The sequence below is a fragment of the Sinocyclocheilus anshuiensis genome, unplaced genomic scaffold (genome assembly GCF_001515605.1).
Source record: "Sinocyclocheilus anshuiensis isolate Anshui unplaced genomic scaffold, SAMN03320099.WGS_v1.1 scaffold888, whole genome shotgun sequence".
In the NCBI taxonomy this organism is placed as follows: Eukaryota; Metazoa; Chordata; class Actinopteri; order Cypriniformes; family Cyprinidae; genus Sinocyclocheilus; species Sinocyclocheilus anshuiensis.
Window position 1 is genome coordinate 19,006 of NW_015549648.1, and position 26,114 is coordinate 45,119.

Consider the following 26,114-nt stretch of genomic DNA (forward strand, 5'->3'; position numbering starts at 1 on the left):
AAAAAGGAGCCGTTTTCTCATTTTTCTACTTTCAATATTAAATCAAAAAACGAATGATCGAATGATACACGGATTATAATGGTCCTGAGTTTAGAAGAAAATATTGAGTTTATTGTATGTGTACAAACTACAATGGTTAAAAGAACTGGGAAAGTGAAAGGACAGCGTGTAAAAACTAATTTATTGACAGCATTTTATGGATGGCTATCTCAGAGTATCACACTGTGACAGTGTTATGCATTTTTGTTACTCACATTTTAAGAAATGTATCTAGACAAATACAGCTGAAAATTAAAAATCAACAAAAAAGCACAGGAAGAATTAAAAGTACCAAAAATAGAAGAGGAATAAAATGCAAACTAAGAATATTGGAGTCTTTTACAAGAAATAGGCTATTTCGGTCTTTATATTTCAAAATGTCATGCTTAATTCCATGTTATTGGCTATTCTTTGTAGCTACTTATCAAATTTACTAGCAATTTCTGAGTGAAAACTATTGAAGTGAATTTTTCCAGTGTAGTTATCATTCCTTTTGAGTGGGTTTTAAATCAGCTTTGGGCAGAACATTTGTCTGGGACCTGGCAACCCTGATCACTGCCCACCTGGCAATAGCAACAACACGTGCACGTGACATAGAGAAACCTAAAGGTCACAAGGTTAGAATTCTGAAAACCATGCCATAATGCAATGCAACATTCTGAAGGTTTACATTTCACAGCATCTTTAGCATCGTCAAATTAAATATACTAGAGCCAAACTGCAGTCTAAAATAAATAAACCAAGTTTCGGCTAAACACGACAGGACAAACGATGAGTGGAGCTGCATCATTACGAAGACTTATGATATGCATCCATAAAGCAGAGCTCCGGTCACACGTACACCGACCATATACCGCTGCGCTTACGAATAACGGAGATGCGCAAATTCAGTGCATTCTGCCATCCTGCCTTCATAGGCTACTATTGTCATCTCGCAACGCTATTGGTGCTAACAATAGGTGTCGTATACTGGCCTGATGGCTGTGATGTTGACAAAAGCTTGTTTAAGTGAAGATAAAGAAAAGACGTGCGTCACTGTCTATCCTTCTGAGACCCAGCCAAAAAAAAAAGAAAGAAAAAAAAAGTGTTTAGGACAAACAAACATACTACAATACATGTATATTATTGAAATATTTTAGCCTATTAAAATGACTGAAAACGATTCAAATGATTTTTAATAAGCACATATTATTTACACCCAAAAACAAAATAAAATACATAAAAATAAGCATATTAAATATGTATTCAACTAATATAAATTTTTACAAATATTAAAATATTTTAGCATTACATTACATTGATATACTATTAATGCACCACATTGTATTAATATTATAATACAGGCCACACCCCTATGATGTGCTCTTTGACACCCTCAACTCGCTTTAATGTGTTCTCAGACAACACTAAACACAAAACATATGTCTACTGATAACTTAATTGGTGGCTTTTATCAGAGCATTACATCTTTAAAAGCAGCACCTTTCCCATCCTGCCAAACGTCAATGACCGTCAGGTTATTTCAACACATAAAATGCCCAGAAGAGTGTTGTGCATTAACTCAGCTCTATAAAGTGCATTTTACAAGCAATAGTTAAGATACTTATCAAGTGTGAGATAAAAGACAGCCAGACCAGAGTAGTTTAATTAATAGAATGTAAGCTTAAAGACTTAGCGATTTTTTATAATGAAGACTACACACTTTAAAATAAGTACTGTAGGAGCACTGCAATGCTACTGTCTAATATTTGAAATAATAACAAATATATTATTATCATTATAATTAAAAACATGTTCTTACCGGTGTTTTGGCACATTGTGTTGGTATTCTGGTAAGTGAGACGAACTGAAACATTCCCAGAATAACTCTCAGCTTGATCCCCATTGTTTGAGTTCACCAAGAAAAGTCAGAAATAGTTGTGTAAATAATATATAGCAGGTCCAACGTCCAGTCCTCACAGTTGTTAATTCTCTATGAATGATTATTCCACTTTCACATCCGAATCCAACATCTTTAATCCAAGCAATGACAATTTACTCAGTAGATTCTCAAAAAACAAGGCAATTGTCATCCCTGTCATGGCTTAACGAGAAAAAAAAAAGTCAAAAATGAAATATCTTAAGTTTTAAAGTAGGTAAATGAACAAACAGGCAACACGGACTCCTTGAGTATAAAATCAGGCCTTTGAGAGGCTCAAGATGGTCGTAGGGCGTATTTATTAGAAATAACTAGCTACAATAAATCCCGATATATGTTGTTTTACAGGAGAGTTTTCCATGCATTCCGCGCATTTCAGTTATACCGGCTCCCTCGCAGCAAAATTCCCGGTGGCACTAGAGTACGTCCTTATGGTCCAAAGAAAAATATCCGGTAACAAATAAATGTATCCTCAAGAATCGATGTTAAGAGCCTCCTGGAGGTCTCTGTGTCTCCCGTCTGGCATTTCAGACCCGCTTTGTGCGGCGCATCCCGTGCTACTGTAGGTCACCAGAGAAATCATGCCCACCAAACCCATGATGACGCTTTGCTTGTCAGACACAAGATCTTATAATTAAAATGTTCGACATAAATAATCTACACTGTCAACACGCGCAATGCAAAGCACATGCGCCTATATGAAATAAGAATGAGAGAAATACACCTTGATATGGTTAAGGTCGTTTTCTCCAGTCTCGTATTTGCCCTTCAGGACTCACACGCTCCGCAACTCTTTTTTTCCTCCTGACGCGCAGACTTCGCTCGCGCGCAGAAACGCACAGGTGTAATGCTCGCGCAGCGCGAGGTGGACAATTATTAACCGACTCCCCGTCTATTTTTGAGTGCGTTTCCCTGTCAGGGTGTTTTGGGTTCTTTTTTAAAGGAAGCATGCATTTTAAATTAAAGAATTTATCGCTTACAAACAGACGGGATGGTAATTAGAAAACGGCTAGTTTTGTTTCTGGATGTGGATTGATTGATATATAGCGGCGGCACACCGTTAAAAGCGAAACTGCGCGTTTTTTTCTGGCGAGTTATATCTGTCTCACCTGAGTAGCCTAGGTCTAGCCGGTTGTAGTCCGCTTGATTCCGTCATATTTCATAATGACTTAAGTAAAATCAGTTACCACTTGAATCACATTATAAGGTTTCTAAAACATTTTTACAGTGTAGAAACGGCTATGACGCGAAACACCTGTTCACATAGCTACTATATCACTGCGCAGCACCATAGAGACTATCAACCGGGACTATATTTTCCAGCGGAAGAATGAAACTTAAAGGGACAGTTCATATGCCCTCATTTATCTACTTTGTCGTTTCAAATCTTTCTTACGTAAAACTGTAAAAAAATAACAGATTAGTCAAAATTGTGAGCTGTTTTCATAGTATAAAAGTAAATGGGAACAGGAAATTTTAAGTTCCAAAAAAAACACAAAAAAAATCTAAATAAAAATCTAAATATTGTGAAAAAAACATACGTTTGACTGAAATTTTAGATTTTTTTTTTTACTCTGACAATCTTGACAGCCATGGCATTTGCTTCAAAGTATGGAAAAGAGCAGCTTGGACATTTTAAATAATTTGTTATACAAAATGTAAGAAAGTAACATAGGTTTTGAAAGACTTGTTTATATGTTAATGATAATTTACATTTTAATTTACAATAATTTACATTTTTGACTTAACTATTCTTAGTTTTATGTGATACAATTTTGTCCAATCAATTTTGTGGATAGGACTCATTTTTGCAAAATGTTTAAATTCACATGCTGGTTACAATTGCTGTGCAGAAATGACAAACTTTTAGGCTTACTTGCTAATTAAATAGAAACATGTTTTAAAACCAGAAAACCTGTTTTAAACCCATGCTTAACAATCGCCAATAGCCATAACTATAGACAGAGTTTACAAAGAAATAAATAAAATAAAATAAAATGTAGGAAATTTTGTTTTAAAACCATTTTCTAAAGCAATTAACAAAAACGTTTCTGTGCATCAACAGCAATGACTATATTATGAACAACACCTCCTTAGAAGTCACTACTGTGACTATTTTCAGGTGTAAATTTGAAATAATTAGGTTAAACAGCATCTGAACTGATTGATTTAACAAACTAACCAACCTGAACCCACTCGACTTCGTTTGCATGTGAAGACCCTCAACATCACCCACAGGTATGTTTGGGTTATACCGAGCAAAAAAAAATTCATGTGGGCTGCAGGAATGCAGGCTGTTCCATCTCTCCTGGACTGCTTACAGCATTAAAGCTGACAACCGCAAAAAGCCCTTTCAGAGTATAACTATCTAAAGGCCTTCTGGAAAACCCAGAGTGGTCCGGAGAGAAGGTCCAGCCATCACATATCCAAATAAACAAACCGGGCCAAGGTCACAAGATTTCACCATTGATACTGCTGAACTGTGGGCGATGTTGTTAGTATTTCTGTGAAGTCTCTCCAGACGGTGCCCTAAAAGAGTTTAGCTTTAAAACGTCAAAATGATAGGTGCTCTTGTAGAGACAGACAAGCAGAAAAAAACATCATCAAAACTGTCCCTGACTCATTCCTGAAAGCTGGTATCTCCAAGATCAGACCTGAGCAGAGAGGAGCACCTGCATATGGGCCCATGCCATATCAGAAAACCACATCAGACTGAGTCCTGGGCCGTGGAGTCACAGAACAGCCCAGATCGTCAACATCTGCACAGGCTTTGGGAATGTGAGGCTTCTGTGACATTTGTCTACTGTAGTGGATTCTAGAATTGTCCCAATCGCAAATTGGGAATGACCTAGCAGAGGTTTTTGTTTGCTAAGAGGAGTTAAAAAGTAGGGCAATAAACAACAAACAAAGCAAGTCTATGGGAAGTTCGAGACTGTTTTATCGTCCACAAGGTGAAAAGCGAGTCAAATCAAATATGCAACAGCAAAAGTGTTGCTTACCTTAGCAAATATCACTAATAATGCTTTTGGAAGTATATGGATCAAAATTTTGGGGTCATTCATTTTTTTTTAAGGAAAGAACACTTTTATTCAGCAAGAATGCATTAAATTGATCAAAAGTGACAGTAAAGACATTTATAGTGCTACAAAACATTCCATTTCAAATAAATTCTGTTCTTTTCAACTTTCTATTCACCAAAGGATTGTGAAGAAATTGTATCACGGTTTCCAAAAAAATTGACATTTTCAACACTGACAATAATAATGAGTTTTTTTTAAGCAGCAAATAAGCATATGATTTCTTTTTGTGTTTCTGAACACTGGAGTAATGACCGCTGAATATTCAGCTTTAACATCACAGAATAAATTACATTTTAAAATGCATTCAAATCAAAACAGTTACTTTAAACTGTAATATTATTTCACAATATTAAAATGTTTTTAATGCCAAGTTCTGTCATGAAACTCTAGATGGCACAGGCTTATGGTTCCTTAATGCAAACTGATGATATTCACAGCATTAAACTATCTGGCCCAAGCTGATTGGTTCATGTTGCAAACAATAAGCTTGCTGCTTTACATCTGAATGGCTGGTTAGCATCCACTAGAGCATTTCGTAGCACACTTTCAGAGTTCCTCTGAAACCCTCCACCTCCCCCAGCTCCACCTGTACAGAGCTGCTACGGGTTATTATATATGCTACTTGTGCAGCAGCAGTATATTCACAGCACCATATCTGCGCATGTAATGGCAGTATCAAGTTCCTGTACTTGCGTTGCATCAGTAATCTATAGGGATGGGCGTATCGATCCAAAGTATCGATATATCGATACTGACGCGAGTATCGAAGTTATCGATACTCAAACAAATCTACAACAACAGCAATAACCAACAGAAGCAGCAGTTCAGCAGCAGCGTAGCAGATCTATTCCACCAAGACCAAATACATTAACATTGTCATGATACAACTGTATTTTTGATCAAATAAATGCAGCCTTGGTGTGCATAAAAGACTTCCTTCAAAAACATTAAAAAATCTTAACAAACCCAAACATTTGAATGGTTGTGTATTAGAACAAAGAAGTTTGCAAAAAAATCTATAGAAACACAAAAATGCATGCAGATGAAAAACATTACATAACTGAGATCCATATCATCTTTAATTATTGATCACTTCAAAACCCAATGACATTAAGGCTTGCATTAGAGTGATTTCACACAAAACCAATACTTGATTTATAAAGATGAAGGCGCTCTGGTGAATGTCTAATGCAGAATTTACATTAAATGTCAAACCCTAAAATACTTTTCCATTCTTCAAAAAAGGGCAATGACTTGGATATCTAAAAAGACTTAGTTTTTGGGATCTATGCCTTGTGACAACAGGGGTCTGAGAAGAGTTTGGATCCAGAATAAGGGTCTTGTTTAATATAATCTTGCTGTAAAATAACTTGTAGGAAATGCATTTGATATGCAGCCTAGATCTATTACACGGGTAAAAGAAACTTCTCATTACTTGCCAAAGACCCATTCACTTCCTGTTCAAGATAAGATTATTTGATGTTGCATTCAAAATAGTTGGAAAATAACCAGCACCTGAAATAAAACGCACTGGACAGCACTGATCTGCCCATCTGTATAACATTCTTCCATGAGAAACTCTCTCCCACACATACACACACACATTGAGCTTAACAAAGTGCACAATGTACAGTATTTTCAGTGTTTTGATGAACTACTTTATCAGGAATGCAATGTTTCCATAACACCTTTTCCAGGTGCAGTTACAATGTCGCCTGCAAATGCAGGAAATACAGTAAGAGTACAGGTGTTTAAAACACCTCATGAGAAGCCATGTTGGCCTATAATCAGCCTGATTTGCCTTGCACCCCGTGTGACCTTAATCTGTCAGAGTTGGGTGAAAGTACAAGGGCTGAAATATTGCTGCGTTTGTGGATTTGACACACCGTGGCCCTAGAAAATTTGATAAAAACTATGAACACAAAATACAATTCACTCTTCAACATTCATCCACAACCTGCACTCTCTCAATAACCCTGTGTGAAGAGCTTCTTCTAGATCGATCTTTTCCTTGTTTTATTTCTCTTCTCCATTACTGCGGATCTTGTATCTCTCCAGGAACTCGGCGTGTTTCTGTCTCAAGATCTCCTGCTGCTTCTTGAAGCCGTTCACTCTGAGGAAAATCCGAAAGCAGCATGATCAAATACAATTTTTACAATTTCTGAAGAAAATATGAATGTGCTATCCCATGCAAAACTCACTGTCATTATGCAAGATCATGGTTTACCAAATGAGAGGTCTTGAGGGAACTGCAGGAGGTTGATGAAAAGCTAATAATTATATATCAAATGTAAAATCTAAATAAACAGGGCTGCACGATAATCTAGCTTAGTGCAATTATGAATCAAAGGCTGTAGTCTGATGTGCTGTGTATTTCACAGTGAAACGCAGCACTGTGTTCAGTGCACATACGAGCAACTAATGATCCAGTGTTTTCAGCATCTCAGAGTTCACTCCATCTCTGCATGTTCTGAGAGTTTAACATTCATCTGGAAAGGCAACGTGCAATAGGTTTTCTTTATTTACACATTTGCAAGAATATAATGTAATGCACAGCTAGCCATGGGTTATCCCTTACAATGAGAATGTAATATTGACTGAAACACTATCACACTTAAAAAGAGTTCTGTCAGGACCATTATCATCAAAATGATTGACACTTAGCATAGAGTTTGGATTGGGAGTATGGTTCTGTTCTGGGCAAAAACTTCCTGCCCATCCATGCAGCCTGTCATGAATGAGCAGAGAGAGCAGCAATAACCCCCGTAGGGTAAACAGAACAGACCAAAGCAGATATCATTAATGTTCTTAAAGATATTTAAGTGTAACAACATTATTCATGATAAAAGGAGTCTGATTCAACAAGGAAAGCCAGAAAGCCAAGTCCTGACTGTGGCGAAAGGAGGAGTTGGGGATGGAGGAGGGTAATTTGCTCCTGAGCAAGCGATAAAGCTGCTGAATAATACTGAATAGGCCTTATATAGGTAGATGTGGATCAGCTGAGAATCAGCCGATGAAAGCTTGACTCATGTGATCTGCCAGAACTAACATTATACACTTGATTTTGATGCACATGATTTTGACCTTTGAGCTATAAAGTCAAAATAAAACAGTAAAAAATTAATAAATAACTAATCTATTTACTTGCACGTCATGTGACCATTAACTGAAATATTGAAATATTAACTTAAAATCTCAGGGAGTACTTCAAGTAAATATTTTACATCTACAGGGGTTTGGCTGACAAAAAAAATTGGGGTTTCTTGTTACTTGTCCAAAGTCTGATTTATAATATTTCAGTCCCACAATACAGTGCCACCATGCAATTTAGCATTATCTTAAATACCTTTTTTTTTGACTCAAAATTTCTGCCTTTATCCAAAGCAGATGCTTTTTATCCAAAGTGACTTACAAATTACATTTACCTTTAAGTACTTAAACCTCATTAGGGGGCTGACTGAGTTGCTAATAAAGAATAAATTCATAAAGGCTGTCAAATAACATGAGATGAATCTATAATCATCTTACTTTATCATTCCTTTACATGTTAACAATTTATCCTCTAATGATTTCAAACGCTACAGCTTTTGTATTCAAAACCTCTGATGTGCCTCCTGAGGCGACACACGTAACTTCAAAGCGTTCCCCACCTGGCTCTTTCTTTGGATGTGTTGTAGATCTCAGTGATGACTCTATCCTTCTCATCCATGAAGTTATAATGGACCTCTTCCAGTTTCCTGCATGACAGACCAGCCCAGGGGTCAAAGGTGAACAGATTTACTGCCAACATATATATTTGGAGGGGTGAACAGACATCCACGACGTGCCCACATAACTTTAGGGTCGCATTTAAAAGGGCACACGGGCACTGACAGGCAATAAAACATTTGATCATTTTTCAAAACATTTTAAGTGCACTTCTGCTACGCGTCAAGCGAGCAGTGTCTGTTTATAAAAGATACTTAATCTCAGTCGCCTGATATCAAGGTGTAAAAACATTTAGCTGATACTGGAAAGCATAACTAAACATCAGGGATTATGGGAAACCAGTGAACACGCTCTACTGGGGTTTGTCTGACTCTGGGACAGATGAAATGCATTTCAAAAACAAAACATCATTATCACGTACTTATCAGAAAACCGATGCTGGAACAAAAGAAAACATTTTGCACTGTGTTTCATACAAACAGTTGCAAAACACTCACTTATCAGCGCAGCATCATTCAGAGTGTCTTGAAAAATATTAGGATGGAACGCTGTGCATGTTGATGTCAATACTATGTATTAAAGCTTACCTGAACCCAAAGTAATGTACGGAGATACTGAGTAGCATGGTTAGCACGCAGTAGCCCACCAAACGCATGTTACGTTTCTTGCTCTTTTCCCGCTCCTCAACCGTGTTCTCCTGAGGCTGGGCCTGTCTGAACTGCTCCCAGTAACGCATGCTCTCTGCAGCCTCCGCACTGACAAACAGAGAGACAAACACTGGTATTTCAGCCACTGAACCATAATCTTTTGTAACATGATTCTTAAATAAAAATATCTCTCAAAAAAAGTTCCAAAAGGGGGTTTTAGCAGTGTTCCCATAGAAGAACCATTTAGCTTCCAAAAAGAGCCTTTCAGTGAACATTTCTTAAAAGAACTTAGTGTGCAGACAAAGATTCCACTTTTAGGAATCTTTTATACACTGCAATGGTTCTATCTATGGATGTTAAAGGTTCTTCATGGAACCAATAATGCCAATAAAGAAGTTTTACTTTTAAATGTGTAACACATATACCCAAAATTATCACTGTCAACATCACATGTCTCTTTAAAAATATTTCTGTGTATTATTCAACAAAAATTGTTTTCATACTATTACCTCAAATTGTACAAACATTCTTTTAAAATGGCAGAATATTAATATCAACCAGATAGATTATTACACATTCTGAAAAAATGTGACTGGTGCTTGTCTGTGCAAATCTTGTCACCATGATGATAGGATGCTCTGAGTGGTTACTAGGGCTTGGCTATGCAGCTGTTTAAGTGTTCTGAGAGGCTTTCAGTATGTTGCTATGCAGTTGCTAAGGTGTTCTGAGAGGCTTTCAGCATGTTTCTATGGTGTTCTGACTCTGAGTGGTTGCTAGGGCGTTGTTATGGAGTTGCCAGAGCCGCTGAGAAACAGAGTTGCGACACTCCCATAGGAACTGAGGAATGCGGAAGTAAAGCATGTCATGGAGCCAAAAGTTCCAAACAACCAATAGTTCCAGTATTGAAGCCCATTCATTTCAGTGCTTCTCAAGCACACTCGCCAGAAAGTTGAGGAAATTACAGCAGTTTTTGGCATTTTAACGCATTAGTTTACCTCTCGGACATCTGGCCAGTAGTTGTATTTTATGAAACGCGTTATAGTTAATGTTTAGTTTTAGATAATAGGCAGTTATGCTATATTTGCAGTTAGATAACGTGAGAAACACCTTAATAGCGATCATAACCTATGATCTTTTTGCAATCTTTCTCTCCCTGTAGGAAGTTGAATGAGTTTCAGTGAAGACTGCCCATTAAAGGAATACAAGAAAGAGTTTCCCTGAATGCAGTTGGTTGCTTTGTGTTTTTTTAAACGTTATTTTAATTGGGTTAAATTCCGTATTTGCTGGCCTTTTTTAACATTCACTTATATTGTCTTCTTACATAAATGTCATAAAATAATACTGGGATGTGAGTAATTAATCTTTTTTAATTCAACATAAAAAAAAAGCAAAACTTATAAACATTGAGTGTTTGATAATGTCTAAATATACAATGCAAAACATAAAATAACTAAATAAATAAATAAGCTATTATGACCGGTAAAACTCTTTACAGCAACTAGAGTAGCGCTAAATATATGTAGAATATATTTATTAAACAGCCATATGGGCATCTAGTGGTTAAATCATGGCATTACATAGGAATATTATTTTTCTGGCCACCAAAGGTCTCTAATTTGCCTCTTTGCACTGGAATTTAAAAACATTTTCTCTATTTTAACCATAAATACTACGCTAATTGTAATATAAATAATAAGCATATTAGAAAAAATATTAATGCTGTCTCTTCATCACTCCCCAGAATAAAATGTGATTGTAAAACGTAGTCAGCGTAGTTATAAATACACAATCAATGCACATGATGTGTTAATAATCACTAGAAATTGCTGCAAATATAGTGAATCTGCTGTCTATCCTTCTTAAACCCATTCAAACATATTGACAGCACGGAGTTGTTTGGAACTATTGAGAGCTCCATGAACCACGTGACCGCATGGCGGCGAGATCAAAGCATGTCGCAACTCTGTTTCTCAACGGCTCTGGGAGTTGCTAAAGTGTTCTGAGAGGCTTTCAGCATGTTGCTATGCAGTTGCAAAGGTGTTCTGACTCTGAGTGGTTGCTAGGGCGTTGCTATGCTGTTGTTTAAGCATTCTGAGAGGCTTGACTCTGAGTTGCTAGGGCATTGCTATGCAGGTGTTAAAGTGTTCCGAGAGTCTTTCAGCTATGCTGTTGCTAGGACGTTGCTATGGAATTGTTAAAGTGTTCTGAGATGCTTTTAGCATGTTGCTATAGAGTTACTAGGGTATTCTGAGTGGTTGCTAGGTCAGTTTTAGTTTGTTTCTGCCGACTTGTTCCTCATCTTTGACATAGGATAAAATTTATGAAATTTGCGTTTTTTTAAAGGCCACTGGTTTCTACAGTATATATGCCAATATTATAACCTTCATGTTAGTATAAGATGCCCACTTATACTAATTCAGTAAAATCCCATTTAATAACATCAGGTTGGTTGATTATGGCGTTAACAGTCACCTGGGGCTGTTGGTGGAGCTGGAGGATCTGAAGGCCGGACCTGCAGTGTAATGGTACCTCAGCCTGAGGTCATAATCTTGCCTGGACCCTTCTCTGCTTAGCACCCTGTACGCCTCGTTCAGCTGCACAAACTGACTGTGCAGACCGGGATTGGATGGGTCACTGTCAGGGTGCAACTGAAGATGAGAAGATGCACATTTTTGTTCATATCAAACCAATGACATTACACTTGTATATACATTTAGCAATTTAAACAATTCAAAGAACATGAAGTGCACCTGCACAAAAATATTTAGTGTCCTTAATTAATTTAATTCATAAAAACATCAGATTAATGCATGTCTCATATTTAGTGAACGGAACACAAGCCTCATCTTTATGACCTTTTCACCTTTCCACTCTCACTTGTTCTGTAAGTCACATCACTCAAAAAGCTTTTATCTGCTTCTGACTCAGAAACAAAGCTCCCATATCTTCGGTTTGTACCCTCATCTCCTGTCACACACACAAGCATGCAGTGGTTCTATCTTGCCATCACTCTGCCTCCTTCACCTGTAAACAGATGTTTCTCACTCTCTTTCTCGCAGACACATGCATAATTGTCTCACGACTTTCGTTTGTTACCCTTGAAGCTCTCTCACCAACATATTTAATTGCTTAAATTTGTGACATGTTGACAAATTATCCAACAAAACAAATGTGCCTAGTAAACTCAACAACTAAACAAATAGGATAAAATTCAAGAATAAGTGCCTAAAAATTTAAGACTATGGGAACAGACAACAGTCTCTCTGCCACAATCGAAGCTCCCTCTAGGGGTGAGGAGGTGTATAGCTAGGCATAATTTTTGTACAACCATACAATATTGTTGGAATGCATCAGGCTACTTTTTTTTTTATCACTAAGGATAAACTATGCATTAGAGAAGAAATTCTCTCCAGAAGCAATTCCAGACGCCACCCAATCTGAATATTCCCTCACAGTTTAATAGTAATGACTTTATGAATTTCGTCAATGATAAAATAGATAACATCAGAAATACAATAACAACTGTAGATTCTACAGCGTATAATACTTCAGCTTCATTCATCGCACCAAAAGATAAACTGCAGTGCTTTCTTCCGTTTATGTCTAAAATTTTAGAAGAAGTTGTGTCTGCCCAATTATGCTCCTTCCTGCAACAAAATGATCTCTGTGAAGAATTTCAGTCAGGCTTCAGGCCCCACCATAGCACAGAAACTGCACTTGTTAAAATTACAAATGACTTGCTTCTTGCATCAGACCAAGGCTGCATGTCATTGCTAGTTTTAGTTGATCTTAGCGCTGCATTCGACACTATATATCATGACATACTCATAGATCGATTACAAAACTATACAGGTATTCAAGGGCAGGCTTTAAGATGGTTTAGATCCTACCACAATCCATCACGCTCCCTAAGGTCGCATACTTTTGGACTTTTGGTAGTACCTAGGATAGCAAAGTCCACTAAAGGAGGTAGAGGTTTTTTGCATTTGGCTCCCAAACTCTGAAATAGCCTTCCTCTCTGTTTAAATCTAGATTAAAGACGCATCTCTTTGGCCAAGCATTCAAATAATGCATCTCATAATCTTGTACTGCAGTTATATCTGATCAAATGCATCTCATAATCTAGTACTGCAGTTATATCTGATCAAATGCGCATTATTATTCTTTAGCTTGGGTTAAACAAATCAATTTTTCTTTGTTGAAACAGCAACTACGCTAATTATGTCTCTATTTGTTTCTCTGTTTTTGCCATGGGATTGACATCCCGTGGTAACTAGGATTTACACAAGCTTCAGTCTGGATCCAGAACACCTGAGAAGAGATGATGCCAACCCCTCAGAGGACCTCAGATGATGCCAACCATGAAACAACATACAGAACTACCAAATTTTGCTATAAGTTTGATTGCATCATATAATAATTGCTGTTAATAGTGTTTCATCGTCTGTTTGATTACGTCTTTAATTGATTTTTCCGTACATTTCTGCCATATGTTTATTAACTGACAGTCACCACTGATAAGCTACTACTAAATATTGTAGAAACCTAATTTGCTGTAAAATTGCTTTGCAACGATTTGTATCGTGAAAAGCGCTATACAAATAAACTTGAATTGAATTGAATTTCTGAGGATCTGCCTCAGTTTGACAAATTAAACTAATGCAAATTGCAAAATGCTTTGATCACATCCATATTACTAACTCCTCTTCCACTGTCAAAGCATATAGATGACGCAATAAATAAAATACAATTTTAAAATAGCTATAAAAGATAACTATAATAATAACTATAAAAGTGTCTAAACTGGTGGATGATAATGTTATGGTTAATATAAGTGATCATAACACTAGACTCTATAAACAAAATCACTCTAAAATAACAGAAAAAATCCCTAGAAATTAACCTTTTTGGATTTGTCAAAAAATGCATTCTTAATTTGCTCCAACGTCGCATCTGGTTTCACCCCGAGAAGTTCATAGTAATTGGTTGATGATCTATAAACAGAAAAAGAGGCAATGAAAACAAATCATTTGTCTTCATGATGACAAGATAAAAACTACAATAATAGTCACTCTACAAAAATAATATCTGCAGCCAAATCTCATAATCTTATGGCCTTGATGATAATTTACAAAATAATGTTACCTAATATAACAGCCTGTTTAGAACAATAAGTCAAAAAATAGATTTTTATATTTTCTAACAAAAACGTGAGTGGTGCTAGTCACTCTGGAAATTCTTGGTGGTTGTTAAGTAGTAGCTAGGATGTTCTGAGCCAACAATTATGCCTCTATAATATTCTTGTCTATAGATGACAACATCAGCTCTGAAGGATGCATTTACATAATTGTTCAAATAAAGACTGACAAAAAAAATCTCACTGCAAAAAGTAAATTTCTTAGTATTTTTGTTTTGTTTTTCAGTACAAAAGAAAAAAAATGTCAGACTTGTGAGAAGTAAACTTATAAGTTGCAAATATCTTTTTTATATATTTTATTCTGTGGCAAAAATGGGCTTTCATAACGTATTGTTATACTAGAAAACACAGGAACTCAAATTTGTTTTAAAGGGTTACTTCACCCAAAAATGAAAATTCTGTCATTAATTACTCACCCTCATGTCGTTCCAAACCCAAATTAAGATATTTTTGATGGAATCTGAGAGCTGTCTGACCCTCCCATAGACAGCAATACAACTGAAATGTTCCCAAGTCCAGAGACGTAGCAAGGAGATCTGTAAAATAATCCATGTGACATCAGTGGCTCATCCGCAATTATACGAAGCTACGAGAATACTTTTTGTGTGCAAAAGAAAAAAAAAAAGCTGTTCTGTGTCAGCTGCGTCACGCCGGATCCGTTTCCTACGTTGTTGTGATTTGATCTGAACGAAAACAGCATATCCGTGTGACGCAGCTGACACAGAACAGCATCCGCTGTTTACGTTCAAGTCTCTGGACTTGGGAACGTTTCAGTTGTATTGCTGTCTATGCAGGGTCAGAGAGCTCTCAGATTCCATCAAAAATATCTTAATTTGTGTTCCGAAGATGAACGAAGTTCTTACGGGTTTGAAACGACATGAGGGTGAGTAATTAATAACAGAATTTTTATTTTTGGGTGAACTATCCCTTTAAGCATTTGAGCTAAACCATTTTGGTTTTGGAAGCTCCGTGTATTGTTATTGCTGAAATGAAAATGTTTAATCTGTATTCAACAGATAAATCAAATTTGGTCATGCATACCTGTGCGCAGTACAGAGTGAAAACAGCCGCTGAGAACTTTTACAGAACCACAAACAACTATGACAGAGACGAAGATGAGCCTCCAACTGCATGATGCTCCCGTAGAAATAAACTATAACATAGATGAGAATCTAAAGAACGGTTGAGATAAAGGGGATTATTATGGGAATAAACATTAGTTTTCTGGATGTTTTGTTTTAGATTTTGCTGCAGTTGCAGCATGTTCAATGCATCCTGTGTTTTGTTGCAGTTTCAGCATGTTGAATGTGTACTGTCTGGGTCAGGCTTTATCATGTTGTGTTTAAGTGTTAGCGCGCTGAATGCATGTTGTATTTAGATTAAACTTTATCATGTTGAATGCATACTGTGATCGGACGAAGCTTTATCGTGTTCAATGCATGTTGTTTTAGCTTAACGCTTTATCATGCTGAATGCACATTTTGTTTGAGTAAGGTTTTATCATGATGAATGCATGTTTTGTTTGACTGAAGCTTTACATGTTGAATTCATGTTGTGTTTTGGTGCAACTACATACCACTCAGCAGGATCCCATTGAAATGCAGCCCGTCAGCAGCTCTGCAGGAGATCCTGAATGGACACAAGAGATCACACAAACACACAATGTTTTATAGTATAGGTCCCTCCTTGACATCTGAAGTTCTTGAATTGATCAAATGATTGATCTAATCACTACAATCTAAACCCTATAGTCTAATTAATATATGTATACATTATTAATCAACGTAGATTTATCAGGATCTTACTGTCATTGTGTGAACAAAAAAGGAGCACACACTAATTCAGTGTAATACATGTGTTTTCTATCCAAACATCTACATTAACTAAACATCATAAACCGGGACAACTGCCCAACTGGAATCTATGACCAATAAACCTGGCAGCTGTCAAAATCTAGAGAGCTGCTAACTAGACGGTACTTTTAGTCTCGGTACAACTGAGCCCAAACAATGCTGTAGTCAGCTCACTAGGTTTGAGACACGGCCAGTTAAACAAATTAGACGGTAGCTAATGTTGTTGTTAATTAATAATCTAAAGTGCATTTCCATGCCAAATAGGACACGATTTTAAAACCGCCTGATACATTTTATCAGTTTATGTGACACACTTTCCAGTCGACTGCTATTAGCTTAGCTGCAATGCTAAAAACAACAACAAAGTTAAAGGAAGCGTGTAGCTTAGCACACAAACATTGATCAAACGCACTGTTAATCTCATTAGTGAGACATAAATCAGCGGATTAAACACAAATAACGGCGTCACCTTCATTCACGGACACACGCAGGTCTGCTGTCATGTTCTGCTGCTTTCATAACGCTTCACCGTCGCTGTTACATAAAAGGACTGTTTCATATCAGACATACAGCAGGACAGTGTTTCATATCAGACATACAGCAGCTGTTTACCTGTTTTCAATGGGTAACCCTTTATTTACATTAATAATATAATGATATTGCTACAATGCAATTGTACATTTTGGAGAGAACTAGATGCATTAATATTCATATTAATTATTATTTAATTCACTACAGAATTAACTTATGTATTGGTTGTTCTTCTTCACTGTTATTCTATAGTAATAAGTGAGAATTCACTTATTTATTGGTCATAGATTCCAGTTGTATTTTTGGGTGAACTATCCCTTTAAGCATTTGAGCTAAACCATTTTGGTTTTGGAAGCTCCGTGTATTGTTATTGCTGAAATGAAAATGTTTAATCTGTATTCAACAGATAAATCAAATTTGGTCATGCATACCTGTGCGCAGTACAGAGTGAAAACAGCCGCTGAGAACTTTTACAGAACCACAAACAACTATGACAGAGACGAAGATGAGCCTCCAACTGCATGATGCTCCCGTAGAAATAAACTATAACATAGATGAGAATCTAAAGAACGGTTGAGATAAAGGGGATTATTATGGGAATAAACATTAGTTTTCTGGATGTTTTGTTTTAGATTTTGCTGCAGTTGCAGCATGTTCAATGCATCCTGTGTTTTGTTGCAGTTTCAGCATGTTGAATGTGTACTGTCTGGGTCAGGCTTTATCATGTTGTGTTTAAGTGTTAGCGCGCTGAATGCATGTTGTATTTAGATTAAACTTTATCATGTTGAATGCATACTGTGATCGGACGAAGCTTTATCGTGTTCAATGCATGTTGTTTTAGCTTAACGCTTTATCATGCTGAATGCACATTTTGTTTGAGTAAGGTTTTATCATGATGAATGCATGTTTTGTTTGACTGAAGCTTTACATGTTGAATTCATGTTGTGTTTTGGTGCAACTACATACCACTCAGCAGGATCCCATTGAAATGCAGCCCGTCAGCAGCTCTGCAGGAGATCCTGAATGGACACAAGAGATCACACAAACACACAATGTTTTATAGTATAGGTCCCTCCTTGACATCTGAAGTTCTTGAATTGATCAAATGATTGATCTAATCACTACAATCTAAACCCTATAGTCTAATTAATATATGTATACATTATTAATCAACGTAGATTTATCAGGATCTTACTGTCATTGTGTGAACAAAAAAGGAGCACACACTAATTCAGTGTAATACATGTGTTTTCTATCCAAACATCTACATTAACTAAACATCATAAACCGGGACAACTGCCCAACTGGAATCTATGACCAATAAACCTGGCAGCTGTCAAAATCTAGAGAGCTGCTAACTAGACGGTACTTTTAGTCTCGGTACAACTGAGCCCAAACAATGCTGTAGTCAGCTCACTAGGTTTGAGACACGGCCAGTTAAACAAATTAGACGGTAGCTAATGTTGTTGTTAATTAATAATCTAAAGTGCATTTCCATGCCAAATAGGACACGATTTTAAAACCGCCTGATACATTTTATCAGTTTATGTGACACACTTTCCAGTCGACTGCTATTAGCTTAGCTGCAATGCTAAAAACAACAACAAAGTTAAAGGAAGCGTGTAGCTTAGCACACAAACATTGATCAAACGCACTGTTAATCTCATTAGTGAGACATAAATCAGCGGATTAAACACAAATAACGGCGTCACCTTCATTCACGGACACACGCAGGTCTGCTGTCATGTTCTGCTGCTTTCATAACGCTTCACCGTCGCTGTTACATAAAAGGACTGTTTCATATCAGACATACAGCAGGACAGTGTTTCATATCAGACATACAGCAGCTGTTTACCTGTTTTCAATGGGTAACCCTTTATTTACATTAATAATATAATGATATTGCTACAATGCAATTGTACATTTTGGAGAGAACTAGATGCATTAATATTCATATTAATTATTATTTAATTCACTACAGAATTAACTTATGTATTGGTTGTTCTTCTTCACTGTTATTCTATAGTAATAAGTGAGAATTCACTTATTTATTGGTCATAGATTCCAGTTGGACTTTTTGACAGCATAAAATAAAACAAGGACTTTTTTTTGGACCTTTATGTATTTAAGAGAAATAGTGGAGTAACTTCAGAATAAATAGCATCTTAAATAAACATTCACTGTTTTAGTATTGCAAACATATTAGACATGTTTTGTGTTGTTGTCACTTTAATGTGAGGATTGTGTATCCCCTGTAGTGAATTTTTTTTTTGAAGAAGAAATGGCAACATTCATATTTATTCACTGTACTTATAAAACCATTAAAATGCTGTCCCGTGCATGCACTGGTCTGTCGGATCAGCAGCAAAAACACATGAACATGCTTCATATGTGCAGTAAAAAAAGACATTTATTTTCTGTACAATTCAGAAAACAAGAATGAAAGAATAACTAAGTGCTAAAAGGTCCATACAGTTTGCTTGGAAGAATATCGAAAATCTTTGCAAAGACTAATCTTTGCAATTCTGTCATTGGACGTGCTATGATGAAAGGCTCTCCACCTTTAAACAAAAAGAAAAAAAAAAGAAAATGGTCATGGTGATTCTTCACATATAATATGTCCATAAATAATAGCAGGTAAATGCAATATTGACCTCAGAAAAAGAAGGGAAGTGATGATCGAGAATGTAGGGCGGCTCTGACACATTGCTCTCCTTCACTGTTATATTGAATGGCTTCAAGCAGAGGAACACCATTTAACCTCGTAAACTCCTCCACCACCTGTTACAAAAATGAGGGCTTACACTAAATTTGCTTTTTGAGTCATTCTAAGTAAGCCTGTCATTAAGTTTCTTACAAAGATCAATATAAAATGATTTTAAGTGCAGGGTTATTATCGTTAACTAAAATTAAAACAAAACATTTTTATTTTGAAGTAAAACTTAATAAAAATGTAAAATTTAAGTTTTGGGCTCTTATGTAAAATGTAATAAAAATGACAAAAAATTACTAAAAGTTTCAAAATAAAATGAAATTGGAAAATATTTAAAATGAATTTCTTAAAATAAAAATTATAATAGTATCACAATACTATTTGAAGCGAGAATGGATTCTTAAATGATCTCATTCACCTGTGGGCTGCTGGATACCAGCATGTACAGCACTTCCAGGCTCAGGGTGACCACCTCTGGCTCGGCCATCTTGAGTGTGGCAGAGGGCAGTCAGCAGCCCCGCTTGTGTCAAACCAACACAGTATTCTGTGCCATGATGGGCGATATTACCCAGAACTCTCAGTGCCTTGTACAAACAACAATAATTGTGTGAGAACTAAAATGTATCTGTGTATGTTATCAAAATGTACATGTTGATATGATGTGAGTGACTGAGTATAGTAGAATTACTGCAGCAGGAAAGCGCTGTAACAGACTCATTGCAAGTTATCGCAAACGCTTGATTGCAGTTGTTGCTGCTAAGGGTGGCCCAACCAGTTATTAGGTTTAGGGGACAAACACTTTTTCACACAGGGCCATGTAGTTTTGGATTTTGTTTTCCCTTAATAATAAAAACCTTCATTTAAAAACTGCATGTTGTGTTCACTTGTGTTATCTTTGACTAATATTTAAATTTGTTTGATGATCTGAAACATTAAAGTGTGACAAACATGCAAAAAAATAAGAAATCAGGAAGGGGGCCAACACTTTTTCACACCACTGTATATATATCAATTTATAAATAAAATTAGAATTTAAACAAAATGTTTTCTATTTGAATATATTTAAAAATGTAATTTATTCCTGTGATGCAAGAAAATCTTCAGTGTCACATGATCCTTCAGAAATCATTCTAATATTCTGATTTGTTGTTTAATTAACTTTATTATTATTATTATTATCATTATTATTATCAATGTTGAAAACGGTTGTGCTGCTTAATATTATGTTGAAACCGTGATACATTTTTTCAGGACACTTTGATGAATAAGTTTAAAAGAGCAGCATTTATTTGAAATGAAAATCTTTTAGAACATTATAAATGTCTTTACTGTCACTTTTAATTGATTTAAAATATTCTTTTGTTTTACAAAAATGATAAAACCCCAAACTTTTGAACAGGAGAGTAAATTATTCTCAAATATATTTCACGTATGTTTTTTTTAAGTACTTTAATATGGGTCAGTGTAAGATCATACACCTCACAGTGGGTCGCAGCCCAAAAATGTAGCTATGTTAGACTGATGGATATATGCATGCTGGTTCCTCACCATTGAGTTAATTCCTTTAGAGAAAGACAGAAACTGGATTAATATGGGAGCCATATTAAGAAGCAGCAGGCCAGAGCAGAACCCACTGGAACCAGCTGAAAAGACATAAGACAGTCATAATTGTGAGAACACGTTCATTTCCGTTTGAGCTTTAATTGGGATGAATAATTGGGGTGCTAATCAATTTGAGCACATGCATGCTAACGTCCTGCTCACCGGTGAGGTTGTTGAGCGCCCACAGGCTCTCTCTGGACAGAGCAGGATGAGGGTGAAGGTAAGCCTGACTAAAGACACAGAGCGCGGCAAGGAGACGAGTGTCCGCTGGCATTACATCACCTCCACTGACCAGCAGGTTACCAAGGCAACGCAGAAGAGGCCAAGTGAGATGCACAGCAAAAACAAAAGTCATAGTCCAGAGGAAAGCAGGTAAAAGCAGTTTTTAGAGGATGAGAGAACCATAATAACCACATGATCATTCTGCTGATGAACTGGGCAATTTGTTCAGTTTATAGAAGTTCAAATATTACTGTATGAGAAACTACGACCTTGCACTGGCATCAATTCCATAATTCCAATAGAGGTTTCCTTAGTTATTCTAATTCTATATCTTAATATATATGTGTGTGTGTATATATATACATATATATATATATATATATATACGCAACATTTTCTGTGTTCAATTTTAAGATTAAATATGACTTATTTTGTGAAATTCATGAAATAATATACTTACACACACATATACTGTATACATTATCTTATATTTTTCTGTGTTCAATTTTAAGATTAAATATGACTTGTTTTTTTGTGAAATTCAAAATAATTATGTAATAGTAAACACTGATTATAAAAGCACTGATAATTGAATTATATATAGGTGGTGTTTCTATTCAGTGAACACAATAATTTAAAATTACTCTCATCCTAACCCAGATGTGCAGTATGTACGTGATGTGGGTATAAAATGTTGTGCTGTAATGACTTACCAACTCTATTCCACCCTCCAGGTTTCCTTGAGCAGCAGCGCCTCCTAGTGTTATCAAAACAGCACTGCACTGTGAGAGGGCGCCTTGAGCGATCAGCATCGCGTTATCCAAATTACTGCAAACCGTCCACAACATCATGTCACAATTCAACTGATGTTTTACTCACTAGCCTCTTTTCTGTTTCAGGCAGAGATTGAAAGAGAATTCATGGCACTAAACTGGTTTTAGCACAAATCTCCATTACTCAGTCATTGTTTAGTAAGTTTTTATGAAAGGAGAAAAGACCACACCTGCTGACTAAATAGTAGGGATGTAACGATTCACTCAACTCACGATTCGATTCGATTCACGATTTTTTTTTTTACAAAATGATATTTAAGACAAATTATAAATGAAATGTGTCCTTTTATTGTTGCTTGGACAAAGTTCTGCACGTTTCTTTGTGAAATTGAATAATATACTAATATAGCACTTGCATATTATTGCTCTTTTGTTGGTTTTGTCCTCATTTGTAAGTGTGCAAACACCACATACACTCAATCGCTGGCCTGTAACCAAACTCAGGATCTGGAGTCAACGAGGGACTCCATCCTGAGATCACATGAGGGACTATTCCTGAAGCCATGACTGCTCTGGAGTTTCAAATATAAAACAAAGGCAGAAATATTCGAGATGAATATCTTAATATTTTTCATTAGCATGAACTATTTATAGTAAACTATAGCAATTTCAGTGTGCCAAGACCTCTTAGTTCATTTGCCAGAAATACTACAAATAAACATAAATAAACTTTTTTATGATTTTTTTCAGTTGCGTCTTTTGCCTGTAGCAGCTGAGACAAAGTGAAGCCAACTGCCTCCACAACGGCCTCTGATTCTAGAACAGAAAAGCAATCTTACTATTTCATGATCTCAAGAACATGTCCAAGTCACATTTCAACCCAAATTAAAAAGAATTAAAAAATAATAAATAATATTTTGCTAAAAGCAAAAGAAAAAAATTAATGATGACATTATTAATATTAGATTAGATAAAAAATAAAAAAGGAAAATATTACACTTACAGTAATGAGAATCACCACTGAGAATAAGAACAAAAAATCCACAAAAGTTATATGTCTGGATGTGTCATGGTATTTAAATTAAAAAGAAAGAAAAATGTAAGAAATAAGACTTTGCTTAAAGATTTTTTTTTATTTACTTTAATTTATTTCTTTTTTGCATTGTGACATTATTATTTATTTCATTTTTTTGCATTACATGACAGTTAAACACACTAACCCCCCCCCCACACACACACACAAATTCCAATTACTGTAATATGAAAAATAAAATAAAATCATGTAAAATTGTACTCTTACAGTAATGAGAATCACCAGTGATAATAACGAGAACAACAAAAAATCCACAAAAGTAATATATCTGAATGTGTTATGGTATTTAAATTAAAAATAAAGAAAGAAAAAAAATGTTTTGCTTAAAGATTTTTTGTTGTTATTGTTGCATTGTGACATTATTATTTATTTACTTCATTGTTTTTTTTGCATTACATGACAGTTAAACATACTCACCTCCCCCCAAAATTCCCATTACTGTGATATGAAAAATACAATAAAATAAAATAAAATAATGAAAAATGTTACTCTTACAGTACTGAGAATCACCACTGACAATAACGAGAACAAGTATAACTGAAGGGGTGAATGTGCACATAATTATCAGTTGTCCAAAAAACAAAAATAAAATTGTTGTCTCTTTCTTTTGATTTAGGATGAAATATAACCCAGATAATTATTATTTTTTTTGTGAGACTCGGCCTATGAGAATGCATTCAGAGACGCAATAGCATTATCAGTATATATGCTAAGACTTGATTTAATAATTTAATTTAAGTCAATTATAAGAGTTAACAAAAAGTAATAGTTTACTATTAGTAGCCTAAATGATTTGCAAGTGCAGATACTATTCCCTAAGCGAGAAGCTTCTCTCTAACCACAGTGCTGTCAGGACACAGATTTCCCAGAGTGTATAAAGAAAGCTCCTAAAGGCAAAGACAAAAGAGACAAATTCATGAGGAATGATCGAGTACATGCCTCTGACACTGACTTCAAAGTGGTAACCCACTGACCGTTAGCTTGGTGCTCTGACTGGAAAGGTAAGTGAGGAGGTAAGGGCCGGCAGGCAGACAGGCCTGTCCTACACTGGGGTGAGTGGAGTGAGACAGCTCATGCATTCCAGCTGACACTGAGCATTATGAGAACTGAGCTGTCCGATCAACATGTGCATGCTGTTCTCTGATCTGAAGAAAAACACAGGCAATGCATTAGTAAATACACTATCTTATCTATCTTTAGATATATATATATACACTATCTATATATATCTTTGGAATCCTGTTTTTCTTAAATGTTTTTGAAAGAAGTGTCTTATGCTGTGCATGCATTTGATTAAAATACATAAATATGAATATTACAATTTAAAATAAGTAAATATATATGATAAAAATAAATGTTAAATGGGAATAAATAATATAAATTATATATAGCTACATTATCTTTATTATATAAGATAATTAATGAGGATTATAAATATAGTTCTTATATTCAATCTCAATGAAAAATGCACAAATGTGACATTATTTTCATGACAATTAAGCACAATGGCGAAAAAAAAAAAAAAAATTACTGTTCCTAAAAGAAGCTTGCAACATGTAAAGTTTTTCCTGTTTAGTTTAGGGCTGAAACAGGACTTGTTTTGTGAAATTTACTCCTACACATTAAAATATAAGTTGTAGACATCCTAAAATAAGGCAAGGCAAGTTTATTTATACAGCACATTTCATACCCAAAGGTAATTCAAGGTGCTTTGCATAAAAAAATGATTTTAAAAATAATTAAACAATAATAAAAGATGACTAAGAAATAAAACTAAAAATTTAAATTAAATACTAAAAATTCTAATTCAAAATTGATTAAAAAATGTATTAATCTAAAACAAATGAGAAGAAAAAATACGTATAAACAACATGATGCAGTGCATCAAATAATATAAATTAAACTGTGTGTTGGTATTGAAGTCCTACTTAATGAAATTAGTTGGCTCTCTGGGTTTCTCAGTGCTTTTCGTAGAGATGCGAGACGAGCCGCTTTCTCCTCACCCCCAGACTGGACTCCACGTATCATCTCTCTGACCTGACGTTATACATACAGCACACATGCTTCATAAGACATATAAGCAATATTTGTAGTTTGCTAAGAATGGGATCCTTCCTTTCCCCATATATGCAGACAGTACATAGTACAGAAATAAACCTAAGCATTTCTCTCTGGAGACTGACCTGTTCAGGTGACAGAGGGGTGAAGTCTCCATGGAGTCTTCCTCCTCCTCCTCTTCCTCATCCACATTCTGCAGGAGTCTCTTACTGATGAGCTGCCTGTTTCTCCGTGCCTGTCTAAGAGCTATGAGTAGATGAATACATAAATGATATATATTATTTTGCCTACATTAATACATTACAAACGAATATAAAATCAACAAAATATATTGAGAGATGAAACACACTTTTCTCAAACTCTCTTCTCTTGTGTTTGAACTCCTCCAAATTATTGGCAGATCCACTTGCTTTGTGACGGAGTGTTTTCAATCTCCACATCTTTAAGATGACTGTTCACTGCATCCAAATGAAAATTTTCGCCCTGATTATCGTATTATTTTAATGTCTATCTGTTTCTCTCATCACATATTCTAACGTGCTTTATTAGCCTGGCTTGCTGTGGTTGTTTTAAAAACGTGAACCGTGAAAACGACATTTCAAAATAAAAGTTAGACCTGCTAAAGAGATCCTATTATTATTATTATTATTATTAAATTGTTTAAACAGCTAATTTATAGA

At 35.6% G+C, this 26,114-nt stretch overlaps 2 protein-coding genes and 1 pseudogene across 6 annotated transcripts in view; all 3 read right to left on the reverse strand.

The window, feature by feature from the left end:
- LOC107660154 (snake venom vascular endothelial growth factor toxin barietin-like) overlaps positions 1-2,758 on the reverse strand; it is a 21,650-nt gene extending 18,892 nt beyond the window's left edge. For both annotated transcript variants that reach the window (XM_016449388.1, XM_016449389.1), the window contains exon 1: positions 1,841-2,758. In XM_016449388.1, coding sequence (XP_016304874.1) covers positions 1,841-1,924 — 84 coding nt within the window. In that variant the 5' untranslated portion in view covers positions 1,925-2,758. The remainder of the gene's footprint in view (positions 1-1,840) is intronic.
- Positions 2,759-6,099: 3,341 nt separating this feature from the next.
- Positions 6,100-18,776, reverse strand: LOC107660155 (dnaJ homolog subfamily C member 4-like). Of its 4 annotated transcripts, none has more exons than XM_016449394.1 (8): positions 18,686-18,776; positions 17,940-17,992; positions 17,405-17,516; positions 14,296-14,386; positions 11,865-12,040; positions 9,333-9,500; positions 8,688-8,774; positions 6,100-7,150 (listed from the first exon to the last, which is right to left on the reverse strand). In XM_016449394.1, the coding sequence occupies exons 3-8, from the start codon at positions 17,494-17,496 to the stop codon at positions 7,054-7,056; spliced, it is 711 nt and encodes a 236-aa protein (XP_016304880.1). In that variant the 5' UTR covers positions 17,497-17,516; positions 17,940-17,992; positions 18,686-18,776; the 3' UTR covers positions 6,100-7,053. The 4 variants fall into 4 exon arrangements, with proteins under 4 accessions (XP_016304880.1, XP_016304878.1, XP_016304879.1 ...); XM_016449392.1 differs by having other exon boundaries at positions 17,405-17,535; XM_016449393.1 differs by lacking the exons at positions 17,405-17,516; positions 17,940-17,992; positions 18,686-18,776 and adding exons at positions 15,631-15,742; positions 16,166-16,218; positions 16,912-17,010.
- A 737-nt stretch (positions 18,777-19,513) lies between these two features.
- LOC107660194 (transmembrane and coiled-coil domain-containing protein 6-like) lies at positions 19,514-26,021 on the reverse strand (annotated as a pseudogene).
- Positions 26,022-26,114: the final 93 nt, after the last annotated feature.

Coding starts and splice junctions, on each gene's coding strand:
- LOC107660155 (XM_016449394.1), bottom strand. CDS start 17,496: ATGCAGTTGGAGGCTCATCTTCGTCTCTGTCATAGTTGTTTGTGGTTC. Junction 14,387..17,404: donor TCACTCTGTACTGCGCACAG/GTATGCATGACC, acceptor TTCTGTTTATAG/ATCATCAACCAATTACTATG. Junction 8,775..9,332: donor GTACATTACTTTGGGTTCAG/GTAAGCTTTAAT, acceptor TCTGTCATGCAG/GAAACTGGAAGAGGTCCATT.